General features: G+C 37.5%; 1 protein-coding gene across 3 annotated transcripts in view; it reads right to left on the minus strand.

Moving 5' to 3' along the window:
* The window catches only part of si:dkeyp-23e4.3 (rho GTPase-activating protein 7), a 105,223-nt gene that overhangs the window by 14,390 nt on the left and 75,109 nt on the right, over positions 1-15,724 (minus strand). For 2 of the 3 annotated variants that reach the window (XM_044141623.1, XM_044141625.1), the window contains exons 2-9: positions 9,618-9,689; positions 9,454-9,535; positions 9,198-9,261; positions 8,621-9,099; positions 8,338-8,539; positions 7,132-7,515; positions 5,141-5,442; positions 3,898-4,059 (exon numbers count right to left, since the gene is read on the minus strand). In XM_044141623.1, coding sequence (XP_043997558.1) covers positions 3,898-4,059; positions 5,141-5,442; positions 7,132-7,515; positions 8,338-8,539; positions 8,621-9,099; positions 9,198-9,261; positions 9,454-9,535; positions 9,618-9,689 — 1,747 coding nt within the window. The remainder of the gene's footprint in view (positions 1-3,897; positions 4,060-5,140; positions 5,443-7,131; positions 7,516-8,337; positions 8,540-8,620; positions 9,100-9,197; positions 9,262-9,453; positions 9,536-9,617; positions 9,690-15,724) is intronic. The other variant, XM_044141624.1, reaches the window with a different exon arrangement.

A 15,724-nucleotide genomic window follows, 5' to 3' on the forward strand; every position in this document is an offset into this window, starting at 1 on the left:
TACCTTAGTTTCATAAAAATTCTCTATGTTTTTTTCCACACATAATTCACATTTAAATTTAGACTTTTTGGCTGGTGAATTTGTTAAGAAAAATCTTTTGCTACATGTAATGATTTTTTTTTAAATCATAATTTTGGTTTCTCACACTATAAGGATGGAGATGTTGGAACATTTTTATGTAATCCATTTTGAGACAGAGGAATAAAGTGTTCAAATTTTATGTGAGGAAAAATAGGTGTTACTTTGTTGTACCTGTAAAACCTGCTGTTTTGCTTAATAAATTGTTCCTTAATGTCTTTTTTAAAGGACATGATTTCTCTAAAGGCCTTATTGTCCATTAAAGTTGACAATATAAAGTAGTAGTGATGTAAAGGAGCCAAATCCTTTTTATTTTCCTGCATTTTCCCCTCCATCTCCTTCCAAACACACGTCTGATCCTGAAAATTAAAGACGAATATCTATGAGGAGTAATTTCAGGAGAAGATTCTGCTTAAATGCTCTTTCCCACATTGAGCTTTATCTCATTGAGCGTAACACTCTGTGCAAAAATCTAATTGGTTTTCTTCTAAAGCATAAAGCAGGCAGGTTCTGTGTTTACTCAAGTGTTCTGCAAAGCGAATATTTCTGGAAGTTTATTTAATATTAATAAGAATGAATTTGTCTTTATTGTGTAGGAGGCAAAACACAAATCTCATTAAATCCACAAATTGGCACTTTAGTGCAGAATAAACAGTGAGAAGTGATGTGCGGTCTGGTAGCTCTTTCTTAAAATAAACATGAATTTCTCTCCCTAATGTTTTATTCTTTATCACTTTTGCAAAGGGTCAGTTTTTTGGGGCATGAGGATCGTATCCATAGAAACGAGCAGAAACAAGACATTTGCTTTGATGAAGATGGCATTTCAAGACAGAGGCCACGTAGAGGGCTCTTTCCTGACCCCGGTCCTAGGGAACAATTTCTCCAATCTTCCCTCAGAGAAGGAGACAGTTGAGTCTGGAAACTCAAGTTTTGCTTTGACAAAGTCAGAACTAGCAGATTGGTCCCAGTTCGCAATTGATTGCTGGATCCAAGAACCGAGCGTTTTCCAGACCACAGTCCGAGGGAACAATTTCTCCAATTTTCCCTCAGAGAATGAGACAGTTGAGTCTGGAAAGTCAAGTTTCTCTTTGATGAATGCACCACTAGAAGCCTGGACTCATGAAGAGAGCATTTTCCAGACCATAGGGGAACAACTTTTGTTACTGTTGTTTTTTGTTTTCAGTTTCTCGTGCTTTTTATTTTTATTACGGTTTTGCCTTTACTTTAGTGTTTTTTCCTGGAGTTTATTTTTTCTATATATTGTCTATAAAATAAAAAAGTAAATTGAAAATGTTAAGTTGTGGCCTGCATTATTGTAGAAAAGACTCCAGACTTGACATTGTACTGTGCCACAAAATATTACTTTTTGCTCTTTTGACACACTTAGATGTACAATATTAAACAAAGAAAGCAGTTTTCAAATGTTGGTTTTATGGTTTTACAAAGAGGAAAAAAAATGATCAAAATCAACCTGGAATTATGTGCAAAAATCATGACTCAAACTGTGATTTAACACCTTTGTGGAGCCAAATTCAATTTCACTCACCACTACTAGACTGATTCCTGAAGAATCTGTACCGCCAAAAAATACCCTTAAACATAACATGTCTGACAGCAGGAAGTAGACTAAAGATCTCCAAAGGTAACACGTCATGACTCAAAACTCAGGTTAGGTTTCTAGACTTGAACGTGAGAAAGGCCTGGATTGCAAATGTGAAACAATGAGATGGTAAAAAATAAAGAAACCATAAAGTTGTGGAGTGAAAGCAGCAGCAGTTGGAGGTAAAGAGCAACACAAAGGCTGTCAGGCTTCAACCGTCCTGCTTTTCATTCGCTTTGAGCCGCATGCCGTGTAGTTCCGCACGAGGAAGAGAGTCTTTTGCATGGATTTGTGGGTGGTACCGACTGTGGAAAGTTGAGTAAAGTTTTTACTTCTCTAGCATTGGCACAGTTGCTGTCAAAGCAAGACTGACTGACGGACGGACAGACAGCAGCTGCCGCTCAAAACACCACCCACATCTCACTCTGACAACATGACGGTAAAATACAGAACACCGCTGGGCAGAGAGTAATTCAGTGCTGCTGTTTCATACAACAACAGCATCCACACAATAATGTGAAAATGCTACACAGCTGAACATCAGTGGCTTTAGTTCTCCACAGACACACAACGTTGAGATTTTAACATCTACTGTAACATTTCCAGTGGCTTCCTGTAGCATCAATTCTCAAATATTTCATAATATTTAAAGGCATTTATTCAAAACAGAAAAGCAACAACTATTCCTATCGCTGCTAAACCACACTAGCAGGCAGAGTTATTACAATAAAAACAAAACTTACAATAGTGAACAGTAAGATAATTGCCCATACCAAGTTTGAGAGATTCTTGGCCCAATAATGTGTCTATGAAAAGCAGCTTAATTTTAGGAGTCAGTAAATCTCTATGGACAGACACGATTCTACTTATTATAAATGCTTGGTTATAAAAAGACCAAGCTTTGTGTCGTATTTAACTTTTTCCATTGTGAGAAAATTATGCCAATAATAATTTTACCCTATTTACAACTAGAAAGTCCATCTGAATCCACCACCTGTGTTGGACAGGGATAAGTTGTATCAGTCTTGAGCTGCAGTTGAGAGCCACAAGAAAATAAAAAAAAATAGTTGACATGCTTTAAAGGGGCAGTATTATGTAAAATGGACTATTTTTTAATGTTACATCATGATATAATGTTATTCCCTCATCACAAACATGCATGTAGTGTTGCTTTGATTCTTTCATGCATGTTTGAGAAACCCTGTAATCTCCATGGCAACCATTCAGCTGGACAAGACTCCTAGGAGGACCTGTCCTCTCCTCATCCCCCTTCAAGACGCAGCTCATTTTTTGGAGCAGCAGTTCCTAAGCTTCCAAGATTCTGCTTCACAGAACAGCCCTCCCCTGCTCCTTCAGACTAGCCACAAGTAATTAGCAAACACTCAATGGAACAGCACATCCGCTGAGCTCATTGAAGGAGCTACTTCACAGTGAAATGCTCGTAAAAACATTGTTAAAGGCTTAATAGAGGAGCCATGTTGTGACGAGTTCCTGATGGTGGAGTTTCACAAAGAAAGACAAAGGCCCAATTTCAAGACATTACATCAGGAAATAAATGTATTTTAAGTCATATTTGATATATAAAGCATTTGTAAAACAACTGATGGTAACATAATTACATAACATAATTATTGTTTTCCAGGCAATTAACATAATTAATTGCCTGGAAAACACATAATACTCCCCCTTTAGCTAAAAGTGTAAAATTGGACAAACCAACATCTCCAGGTTTGTTCTTCAACACTAAAATTGGTTCCAATTCTGGATCCTGTACTGGTTGTGTTCCTCATTGAACTCTTTGTCATTTGTTTGACTCTTGTCGATATTTTTCTCTCCCCTGAGTGGCACTCGCCTCAGAATTTCAATCAGCTGCCCCCTCCACCTGCCAGGTGTGAAATAAAACATTTCTCACAGCTGCCACTTGCAAAATTTCATGAATCAGAACAGCTCCAGCTCAGGCACATGGAAAGCAGTTTCTTCTTATTATTGATGTTCTGGGTTTTTTTCCAACCCCGGCACCTGAGTTATGAATAATGAATGACTGTCTGCCTGAAATATTTACCCTCCACCCGCCCACCTGCCCTCCTTCAGACAGTTGTTTGCTTGAAGAAGTTTCTCCACACAGCTGTGGGTCTCAAACACCAACCTGCCAACTCCACCCCCCTACCCATTTGTTTTTCCATGCATGAAATTCCCCACCCCGCCTTATCGGGCCTTACCAGCTCCATCCCTGCTTGCTGGACGGGGAATATTTGTCCATCAGTGCAGTCAGTTTGAGCAGAGACAGCTTCTGGAGCTGGAGGATCTGGGAGGCGGACCGGATCTCCAGACCCAGTCCGGAGGTCAGGGAGGCTCGGTTCTGCTGCCTGGACCAGCTCACCCTGTGGGACACACAGCATGGCTCTTAAAATGAGTCCACAAACTAGCACTACTGCTTCTACATTGTCATCCGTGTTTGATTATTCTAAATTCACGTATGGTATGTTGGGGTTTTACTGGATTTTCTTCTGGAACCGGGATGTTTGTGAGTGGAATCGGTTCTTGTGTGGTGTGTTGCTCCTGCCACACATGTTGGACTTGTGTGTGGTCACAATCGTGCCCTGTGAACCAGACCTAAAACTCACAAGCTCCTTTCCATTCATCTCGTCTCAACCACTGCACTAACGCTCTCTGACTCTGGTCGCTATGGTAACGTTTATACATCCCTTCAAAATAAGATACAGATGCGTCACAAAAACGAACCCAAGGGTCCGCGGCCCAGGAGTTGGGGACGACTGCTGTATATGACCAAATTTGTCTAAAATATGTTAAAATATAATCCTGGTAAAGAAACCACCATGCTGAGTCCAGGGTTACAGAAGGCAACAGAAAAAAGGGGAGGCGCTGACAGTTATTGGTTGCTATGGTAATCACCAACTGTCAAAACCAGCATAACATAATTTATGCTGTTTATAAATTATGAGAAAATACATTTTTGACTAAACCAAATGAATTTGAGGAATAAATATTTCTGACAAACGTCATGTTTATAATTATAGATGTTAAGTTTATTTTATTTACATTTTATTTTATTAATATAGGTATTAATAAAAATAGCAAGATTTCTTAGAACTTAAAATAAAAACAAAGGTGTGTTTCTCAAGGCTGCATAAAACAGTTCAGTTTTGTAGTTTTCTGGTGCCTTTCTGTTCATTAGGAACCAGTTAATTTAGATTCTTCAAATTTAATTAATGAGATTTTAAGAATCTCATTAAATCTTCAATAATTGAAGAATTCATTGAAAAATTTATAAAGCAAATAAGTTTTTTTTTAGAGTCTGTGTACTCCAGTTAGCGATTAATCGATTACTAAATGAGTTGACAATTATTTGAATAACAGATTAATTATGATTCTACAGATACTAAAGTATCCTGGAAGTGATTTTTCAGTAAATCTAGATGGATTTTTTCAGATTATACTTACCTCCTCTTGGATTGTGGTGATCCACTCATTTCTGACACATCAGTTACTTTCTCAGTGCAGTCCTCTTCCTCTTCGTCTTCCTCCTCTGGATGCTGCACCTCCAGGTGGATGTGGCTGGGGGAGGCGGGGCAGGGGGATCCGTGGACCGGTGAGTCATGTGAGGAAGAGGAGGAACCTCTCTGACAATCGTCCTCCGAGATGTTTTCCGACCAGGAGACGACAAGCTGTTGGAGGTCGCTGATTCGCTCCAGAACGCCGTCAAGAGCGGAGAAAACATCTTCATCTGCCAGCAGCGGACTCACCTGTGAGAGAAAGCAGGTTTGAATTTTTTCTCATCAATGTGCTTGGGGGAAATAAAAGGAATATCCTGATAACCTCAGTAATATTCCATAACCGCTCTCTCCTCCCACTGCTGCCAAATTTTTATCAAGCATCCTTCCAACCGGCCTCTTTCATAATTCAGAAACCCATTTGAAGAGATTGATGAAAGTTGTCAGGAAAAAAAGCTCCCAACTCTGTAAGGAGTCAAATTTAGCTGAGTCAATATCCATGATTGAATTACTGCAGTTAGTGTAGAGTTTCATTTAAGTTTTTTTTTTTTTTTTTTTTTTTTTTTTATGCAGCAGGAGAGCCAAAGGGTGGAAAAGTATCTTCTCGTTTCACTTCATTCGTTCCAGATCCGGATGGAGAGCAGATCTCATATTTATCAGCTGCATGGAAAATGTAGCCCAGATCTCCAACTGAGAGGAAGCTCAGCTTTTAAAGTTTATGACAAAGACCTAACAGAGTCTTTTGGGTAATTAGTTTGTGGGTATGGTCCAAAAAAGGTTAAATATCATGTGTTTATAAAAAAATAACTCACCTAGACTGAAAGTCCTTGTTATTAGAAATGGGGAAGTAATCTAATAAAGTCTTTTTTTTTTTTAACAATACTTTATTTTTTCTAAAAAAATCACTCAAATCTGCTGCTTCTTGTTGGATTTGTTGCTCTGAATATATATATTTTTTGTCAAAAGTACCTAGTTTAACACGACCATAACATGTTAAATATCAGCAACCTTACTGTAACTGTACAACTTAGCTTTTGGTAGCAACGCATCAGAATTGATTTGTGTGGCCCAATCCGACAGCTGGGAATTCTTTCAGGAAATGGTTCTCCCTCATTTTAATTCACGGGTGCTCAAGGTGGGGTCCCAGGGCCCATTTGTGGCTCCTGGACTGATTCTGTGTGCCTGTGCCCCGCCCACAGTTCAAGAATAAATTAAATAAACTTGGACAAAATTGCAACTTTTAAATTAAAATCTATTCATGTGCACTCAATCCGCTTTTAAGTGCTGTATTAAAACTTGACTAAAAACATAATATCTTTTCATTTTTCTTCAATCAACTTCAAAAGGAAAAGCAAACTTGTTTCTGTTCATTTAATAAGGAAAACATGTGAAAATCATTTGTACTTGTTCTGTGTGTTCCCTGCCTCTGCCCTCAAGAAAAGGCAGGAGTAACCAGAGCAACCAATGAATCTGGCATTCCAGAGTCTCTAGTTCTTTCATGACTGAGCAGATTTTTTGTTCTGATGGTGCGTTCACATCAAATGTATTACATGCGTCAAAAATGCTTCAATTTCAATGCATGTGCACTTTGAATGCAGATGCTTGACATTTTGCTCTAGACCTAGCGTTTTGCACATCTGGTTTACATTCAAAGCCTATGTGGAGGCGCGTCAAACGGGTCAGCTCTAGTTGTAGTTTTCTGTTGAACGCTCAAAACTGTGTGTTCCCTGCAAACGGTTCAAATCACGCCGCACTAGATGGTCAAAATGTGCCTCCATGGCCCTTGATACGCCTCCACACAGACTTTGGATGTAAACTATATGTGCGAAAAGCTCAAAACACCTTTAGACTAATCCATCATGGCTGACAAAATCCCTCAAAATGTCTCATAATTCTAAGTTATTCAAAAGTATTTGTTGAATTTCTACTCTTGAAACCCACCTCTGATTCCTCACTGATTCTTTCCGCATCACTTTCGCTTCCACCACCTTCCCCCTCAGACAGCTGTGTGTCATGAGGCACGTTGTCATAGACACTGAGCCGGTGATCCAGCGCGCCGGTACGTCCCGAGGACGTCGACAAAGACGCTGGACTTTGGTCTCCACCAACTAGAGAAGATGGGCCCCGTCTGCTCCCATGCCGCGCCCTGTAGCCATGGAAACTGCCGGTCCGCCAGTTGACAGAGTTGCTGTCGATGATTGGGGAGAGGATGTGTTTGTGGGCGAGGGAGGTGGGGAAAGTCCCTGGTTTGTGTCCATGGGGGACCTGGAAGATCAGTCTCTCATGGCTGCTGTTGTTATTGTTGTTGACCTGATTCTTGAAGACCTGAGAGGGTCCAAAAGAGAATTCAGAAGGGTTGTTAATCAAATGAATCTCCTAGTGCCATGGTTAATTCTTAACAGGAAGTTGTGGTTGTTTTAAAGAATTGTGGGCTGGAAGACAGAAACTGCAGGCTGGTTTTAGATGTAAAATTTCTTTAGACATACAGTAGTTCACACAAGTCTGAACTGGGAGGGACCTACACCAGTAAACTGCCCTTTTGGTAAGCAGGCGCAATCCCAAAGCATAGATTAATCATGGCTTCCAGACCAACAAATAGAAAGTACACTGACACTCTTGACCAATGTGAAATTCATGGACATATGCAATCAATGTTTCAACAGATTTGTACTGGACCTACAAACTCTCCATGTGAATAAAGTTCTGGCAGAGTAAGTACATGTAGCAAAATACACATTGGCTACATGTCAGTTTTAGCTTACAGATAAAACCTTTTGTAGCTAAGCTAATTTTGATAGATTAGCTATAAATACTACAGTAAATACCACTGATATTTGTCCTACAATTCAACAGATGCAGTTAGAGTGCTCATAAGTTAACATCAAGATGGATGTCAACAAAGTTTCCAGACGTGTGACTCTCAAAGGCAATGCAAATATTTATTTATTTATTTATTTTTAATAAATAATAAATATTTATAAATAAATAAATAAATAAATAAATAAATAAATAAATAAATAAATAAATAAATAAATAAATAAATAAATAGGTAGTATTTATTTACTATTAAATAAATACCACCTACCATGTTGGCTGTAGGTGGTCCTAAACATTTTACTAAAAAAATAAAACCATAATGGATCCGACCTCGGTATCCATCTGGTTCTGGTCACTTTGCATCCCAACTCCGCTGTTGGAGCGTTTGCAATTGGCTCTGACCCGGGTGACAGGGCTGGGCGTGCTGACGGTGCTGCTGTTTTCTGATTGGCTGGTGCTGCTGCTCCCGCTGCTTATGGTGTGAGAAGATGAGGGCGATGAAGATGAGTGGCTGCTGGACTGGACCTGCAGACTGAAGACAAAGAGGAAGGACAAGTCTTTCAGCAACAGTTCTGACTCCAGTTCAGGTTGTCTTCAGAAATTATTGTCTCACTTTGACGTGCGAAGCTGCCTGTACACCCTCTCTCTCTGTCGGACCAGAACTGTCCCACTGACGTCACGGCGGGTCCCAAGATGGCCGCCTGCTGCACCCCTCAGCCTCAGCTTCTCCATCTTCCTCAGGAGAGTAGTGCACTTCTTCCTCGGTGGTTTTTCTCTGAAGCACACCTCTGCTTCCAGACTTACAGTGGACGACCCTCCGTTGGGGGACGGAGGTCCGCTGTAGGACGTGTCCAGCGACGGCGTTCTGTTGGCAGAGGAGCTGCGGGAGGAGCTCCGGCTTGTTGAGACCAGTTCCCTGTGAGCGTTGTGGCGCTCGCTGTCTGTGAGGCTGGAGCTGTGGACAGAGCAGACGTCCTGATGGTCATCGGGCGTCTCCTCGGAGGAGTTCATGCGCCGCCACTGTTGGGTTCTCCTGTCATAGGTCCAGTTCGGGCTGATGGCACAATAGTCCTCCTCTTCCCAGTCTTCTCCCTGTAGAAAGACAAACGGTTCATTCTTTGCTTCTAGCATCCAAAACAGATTTTAGCTGCTTTCTTCCTCTAAGTTTCAGTTTTGCTTCCAACACTCACCCTGTGTTTAGATCTCCAAAGTTCCAGCTTGATTTCCATGCACTTATTTAAAGTCATCAGCCGCCTGCAAGCAACAGAAGAATAATAGCTTACTGGATGAGCTGCACAAAGTATTCAGTCCATTCAGTCCATAGTTGTCGCCGACAGACTGCAGTTTGATCAAATCGGAATAAAAATGGCTGGTGTGGATACACTCTTAAATTGTCAGACCAATAAAAACAGGAATTCTTATAAAATAAAAGGATGATTTTTTTACCTGCATAGTGAATCGAGAGAATCTTTATCCAGGAAGCTGTGATCCTCTTTTGCAGCCTCAGTATCGATGGGGAACCTGCAGTCTGACATACAAACAACAACAAAATGTCATCTGAGTGGAAAACTGAATATTACCCTCACGTTAATGCACAGGTCCAGATTTACCTTTAAATAACTGAACATACTGAGGGAAGCCAGCGGCTCGCAGCCAATCACAGGCCTCTTTGGCTTCAATCTCTGCAAACACAAAGCAAATAGATTAATTAGAAGCTAAACTAAATAGTTGCTCTCAGTCTGCTGGAGTGGATGTTTGTTGTTGGTATTTAGAATGGAGACAAAGTAACTTAATTTTTCTCTACCCTTAAAAAAGACTCTGTGATACCTGCTGAGAGGTAAACAGAGTCTCCTCTTTACCTGAGACTGATTATGTGGTTATTAGGGCTGAAAATTTTATTTTAATAAAAATTCTATCAATTATTAGGATGATTAATCAGTTATTTGGGAAAAAAACTGTAGTCTGTAGATTTTTCATTTAACAGTTAAGTCTTTTTAATACGATATTAGAAATACATTAAAATGAATAATTAAATTACCTTTTTAAATTAGAAAATAAAGATTTTATTGCCTAAAATGTAACAACATAGCAATCCTGTAGTGAATCATTGATCATTTGTAGATTACTTGAATAATTTTTGCTCTAACCAATTAATAATTAAACAGCAAAAGGTGCGTAATAGACTTTATTTATTGCAGAATTTGAACCATGTGAAGCTAAAACTTTCTAGTTTATTATTCTCATGACTATGAGTTTAGTAAACTAATAGAATATTTCACTTTTTCATTAATATTCAGGTCAGTTTTAGTTAAAACCTGAAAATTAGCATTTCTTCCTTTTTCACAACACTACATTTAATTCTAAGATATCAAATATTTTGTGAACACATCATAAATAAGTTGACTCAAAGTTAGATGTTTTCTGAATGAGAAGAACAACCAAAACCAATTCTACTTTCCTTCACACAAAACAAATGCACCACATGGAAATTCAACTAACAACCATCCTCGAAAAGGTCGACACCTGAAGAACGGAAAAGTTTAAAAGACATTCCCTGTTAGCTTTAAGCACTAACGAGGTTTTTTCCAGGTCTTTTAACCTATTTGTTGCTCTCCCTGAAATATTAAACATGCTGTTCAAAGAGAGGAAAAAGCCAAGGGCAGTTCTTGTTTTTCATATTCAGAAAGCCTTAGCAGAGAAAACCAGCATTTTCCGTGTTACAAATTTGTTCCTAAAACTCTTGAGTTTGGCTTGGCAATATGACTAAAAAATATAATCTCAGATTTTTCAAATATCAGAACCCATTTTAATTGATTTTTTTACACCTTATTTCTTTTTTAAAAACAGAAATGACAAAAAACAGAAAATACTTTTAAAAATGGCTTCTTTCATGCCTTCTGTGAGCCATGTATTATAATATCAGGCCCATTCCAGGCTGCAAAAATGATGTGAATATATAGAAATACAGTCCTATTGTAACACAATTTTACAGGAATTTAAAATAATTACAATAAAGTTATTTTAATGGTAAAAAAGCCTCCAATTATCAAGATCTGACGTAAACAGCTCAGTTTGTGGTTCTGTCTTTAAAACAGACTCAGTTGTTTACACCATCTTTTCAAAGTCTTGCTGCTGATTATAATTTGATGCTGATGTGGTAAAGATTTTTATTTTTCCTTATCCTAAAACTGACACCAAAATATAACTTCACAAAGATGCTCAGCAATTCTCATTTTAATAGTTTATGTTTGTTTTTATTTTCTGTAGTAGTTTTAGAGTTATTACGTTACTAGTTAAATTTCCTAATATTACGATTTTATTCTGGTAGCAGTTAAATTTTATTCTCGTATTATTTCAGCTTCACTGCCATGCGACTGTATTCTTGTGATATTAGAACTTTATTCTTGCAATTTAAAAATAAAAGTGTACTCGTAGAATTGACCTTAATTAAAAGTCCAAATAAATAGGAGCTGTAAAACTTGTCACTCCATATTTAAAGTCCAGGCTGGTGATTTCATTTTCCAGCAGGATTTGTAACCTGACCACCCTAAACAACTGCAGTATCTCTGGGATTGATCAGTATTGTGACAAGGAAGATGAAAGACACCCAAGTCAATTATACAGATGAGCCAATAGAAAAACACCACTTCACCAGTTCACTATCACATGACGTCATATATTAGTCTTAACAATGCCCTGTGAGCACGGACAACATGAGCTAACATGTTATGTTTTGAGATGTTTCACACACAACCTTTATATACCTGAGAACAAAACACTAATTTAACAAAAAAATTCCCCAATTTCAGTAACCTTAACATATAAAATACAATTATTATTTCAATTACACAAATCAATAAGTCAATTGAGCCATTAGGAATAATAAATATTCATTGCATTGAAACAATATTCAACCAAATCAGGATAAGGTTAAATAAGACATAGCATCTTCACAAACTTTGGAATTTGAAAAATTTACAAAGTTTGTAAATTCGTCACTAATTCGTCACTAACACTAAAACATTTTCTCACTTCTGGCATTTAGCAAATAGACATAAATTTGGTGATTCTAACTACTCTAAAGCAAGAGAAATTTGGCCTGATTTAAAAGCCAGTGAGAAAAACAAATGCCTGTCTTTTTATTATCTTTAAATATCTGGTTTAAACTGTAAGTTATATTTTCCAAATTTAGACTTTTAATCAAACATTAGATTTCACTGTATTACAAAACTGTGCTGTTTCAATATCAAGCACTTTTAAGGACTTTGGAAGTGACTGATTTCTTTGCACACTGTACAAAACCTGAGATGATCTTCTATTTACTTCCACATTTTCTAGGTTAGCAAATTAAACTTTTGAACACTTAGTCCCAAGTCTGTTTATCCCCGAAGATTTAAAAGACTTATAATTATACTGTTAAAATTTTAATTAAATCAGCCCATTTAAAATCCGTGTGTTGGCTAACCAGGTCTTAGCCACAACATCAGAGCAGCCAGACGAGTCTCCTGTGATTTATTAGAATTTAAGCCCTAGGAAAGAAACAACTTTGAATAATAAAACAAGTCTCTGTAGGTAGAAACTCATTTCAGTGAAATAATTAACAAACAATGGATTAAAAAGGACACAAATATTCCCTGAGAACCAAGCAGGTGATGAGGAGCAAGTTTCTGGATTTAGGAATAAACCTAATCCACGTCTGACCCAATTAGTGACGAACACAACATTCCAGACCGTCAGAAACAACAATGGCCTTTTCTCCTCAGTTTGGCGAAACCCCCCAACCTTCTCTCTGCTCCGTGTTTACGTAAGCGATGGTATCTAGCAAGCCTCTTCCCCCTTTCAAACAACTTTGTCTCTGAGGAAGTTGTGATTCGGTCCCTCTGGATCCCAGATAAGAGATATGGCTGCCCGATAAGGACGGCTCCGCTTGGCCGCAGCAGGAAGCTGAACGCCATGTGTGTGGAAACAGACAGAAATGGCGAGTGGCGGGGTTACGTGCGCAATGGGCCGTTTGTGTCTGGGTGTTTATTCAACTCACACTGCAAAAACACAAAATCCTACAAAGTATTTTTGATCTACTTCCTAGTTGTAGTATCTGAGTACAAGATGTAGGAGTGTGTTTTAAGTAAATAATTTCTCAATATTATTAGTGAAATAATCTGCCAATCAACATTGGCAGATTATTTCATTAACAAGACATTTTTCCCATTTTATAAGAGAAATAATCTCTTATAAAGATTATAAAGATAAAGGTAAGGGTAAAGGTAATTTTATAGCACATTTTCAGTAACAAGACAGTAAAAAGTGCTTAACTTAAAACAGGCTCCTATCTTGCTGAAAAGCTCTTGGTAAATTAGTTTTGTCTTATTTCAAGTGCACTAAGATATTTGCACAGGAAACTAAAAAACATACCTGGTAATATTTGTGTTTTTGCAGTGCAGCCTCACGGGGAGTAAACCAAGATAATTTAAAAAGCAGCTTGTAAATAAAAGAAAATGACAACTTAATCAATATGACTTATACTATAATATCATGGCCACTGTTACAGGATTAAGATGTGTTGTGTTTAAGCTAGAAATTCTTATTTTTTAATGATTGACCCCAATTTATGCACTTTATTGTAGGAGAACCAAGTTTTTCTGATTATATATAAAATCTAAAATGTGTTCAACACTTTCCACAACTTAAAATGTTTCTTGTCTTAAACAGAGACGTGAATGTACTGAATTGCAAATTTATTTGATAATGCCTCAGCAGTACAACACCACTAGCTTCACAAGCTTGGTCAAATATATAAAAACAACACAACTTTAACTTGGCAACAAAGTAGATTTACTACCTTGGTCAAACATGTAAAAATAAACGGCAATAAACCTTCTTTCACATGGTTCAGAAAATACAATTAGGAACCCTAAATATAATGTAAAATAATAAACTATGACATCGCTCAGAGCACGAAGCAAAGAATTAGACTGAACAGATCCGCCCCTACGGATCTGAACAGTCACAGACACCCAATCTAGAATTTCGATATTCAATATTCAGACAGATAAAGATATTAATATCGGATCGTTGCAACTCTATATTAAATTTAAAGTCTTAAAAACAATTCAAGTTTACAAATCGTAAAACTATGTGGAAGGTATTTAGACCTGTTTCCATTTCCTCTCTTCCTGCTTTTATTTTGCACCTGCAAACAAACCATTTTGTATCCTCATGCAAAATGGTTTGTACTTGAAAAAAGTGCTTTATTTTATAGGAATGCAAACAGATTGATGTTTTTGTAATAATATCCATAGCAATAGCTAATAATAGAACATTTAAAATGTAAACACCTGACCATGTTGTGTTTAGTTTAAAACATTCAAACACAATCTTATATTGTAGCATCACAGTCATCAAAAATACTACACACAATGTGTAAATAATAAGATAAAGAAACAGTTTTCTGTCTTGTGCTCTCTGTAGTGCTTAGCTTTTGGTGATGTTTTGCTGTTAGGGAGAAAATTAATAAATCTGGCATATTTAACAACAGTCTGAGGTGCAACGACTGCATGTCCCAAACTGGACATGTTCTGAGCTCCATAGGCCCAATCCCAGAGATGTTTCATTCCTGAAGCACCAAACAAGGTTTTCCTCCTCCTTTTTAATGGTTTCTATGAATGTACTATTTTAGTCCAGTCAGTCTGGAACTGAAGTTGTTATAATGAGTCACGACAGATGAGAGGGTGAGGTACTGAACTCTGTGAGTCACTAAGACAGGATGAGAATAAAAATTATACACTGGCTACAGATAAAACTTTAATGCTTTCAAACAAGCTTAAGAGGATCTTAAATAACTGAGAATAGATCAGAAAGGATGCTGTGTTCATTACATAGAGAAAATAAACAAGGATTTTAAAAAAATCCCCATCTGGGTCAACTTTTACGGAAGGTTAATGAAAGCTTCTTTGAAAGAAAAGAGGAGATTCAGGAGGTTATGCAAAATATTGACTGTTATTTAAATGATGTGCCAAATGGTCGCATCCCTTGCTGTAATTAATTACCTCTGAGTGAAACAATTAAACTCTAACCTAAAGAAAAACATGACTACAAAAGACTGGAAACCTATGAACACCAGCTCTGACATTCTTCACTGTAAACTTCAACCTCAATAAATAAAGCTGGAGTATAGGAAAGTGTAAAGAAAACTTCACAGAAAAACACAGCAACAATGTTTTCTGTTCATTCAAAACCTATGAACTCGATCACAGCAGGGCTTTATTAGCTGTATTAAAGTCATTAAAATAATGGGAATGCAAGGTTACCACTCATTTCTACAACGGAACCAACAAAGTAACTTTTTCTAAATCTAAAGTTCAACCAAATCGGAAGACACTTCTAAATATTTGTTAAACTTTTGCTTTCGTATTTTCTGTTGAAAAGGTTTCATACATCAATACATGTGTGAGTGTAAATCCCGAAACTTTAATAAAACAAACGTTATGGATTAAAAAATTTGTTTTAAAAGCAGAAAAGGGATAGCTGCCACTGCTAGGAGTTTTCCTATATTTGTCGTACAGTTGTGTCTCAGTTACTGCTCTTTGTTTGTTGTTTTTTCAGCAATTGGCATGTTTTAGAGTTTGTATAATTTAGTTAACGATTATTCAATTACTAAATCAGTTGACGATTATTTCAATAACCGATTAATTGTTTCAGGCCTAATTTTGATTTTGTT

This window comes from Gambusia affinis, linkage group LG15 (genome assembly GCF_019740435.1).
Source record: "Gambusia affinis linkage group LG15, SWU_Gaff_1.0, whole genome shotgun sequence".
Classification (NCBI taxonomy): domain Eukaryota; kingdom Metazoa; phylum Chordata; class Actinopteri; order Cyprinodontiformes; family Poeciliidae; genus Gambusia; species Gambusia affinis.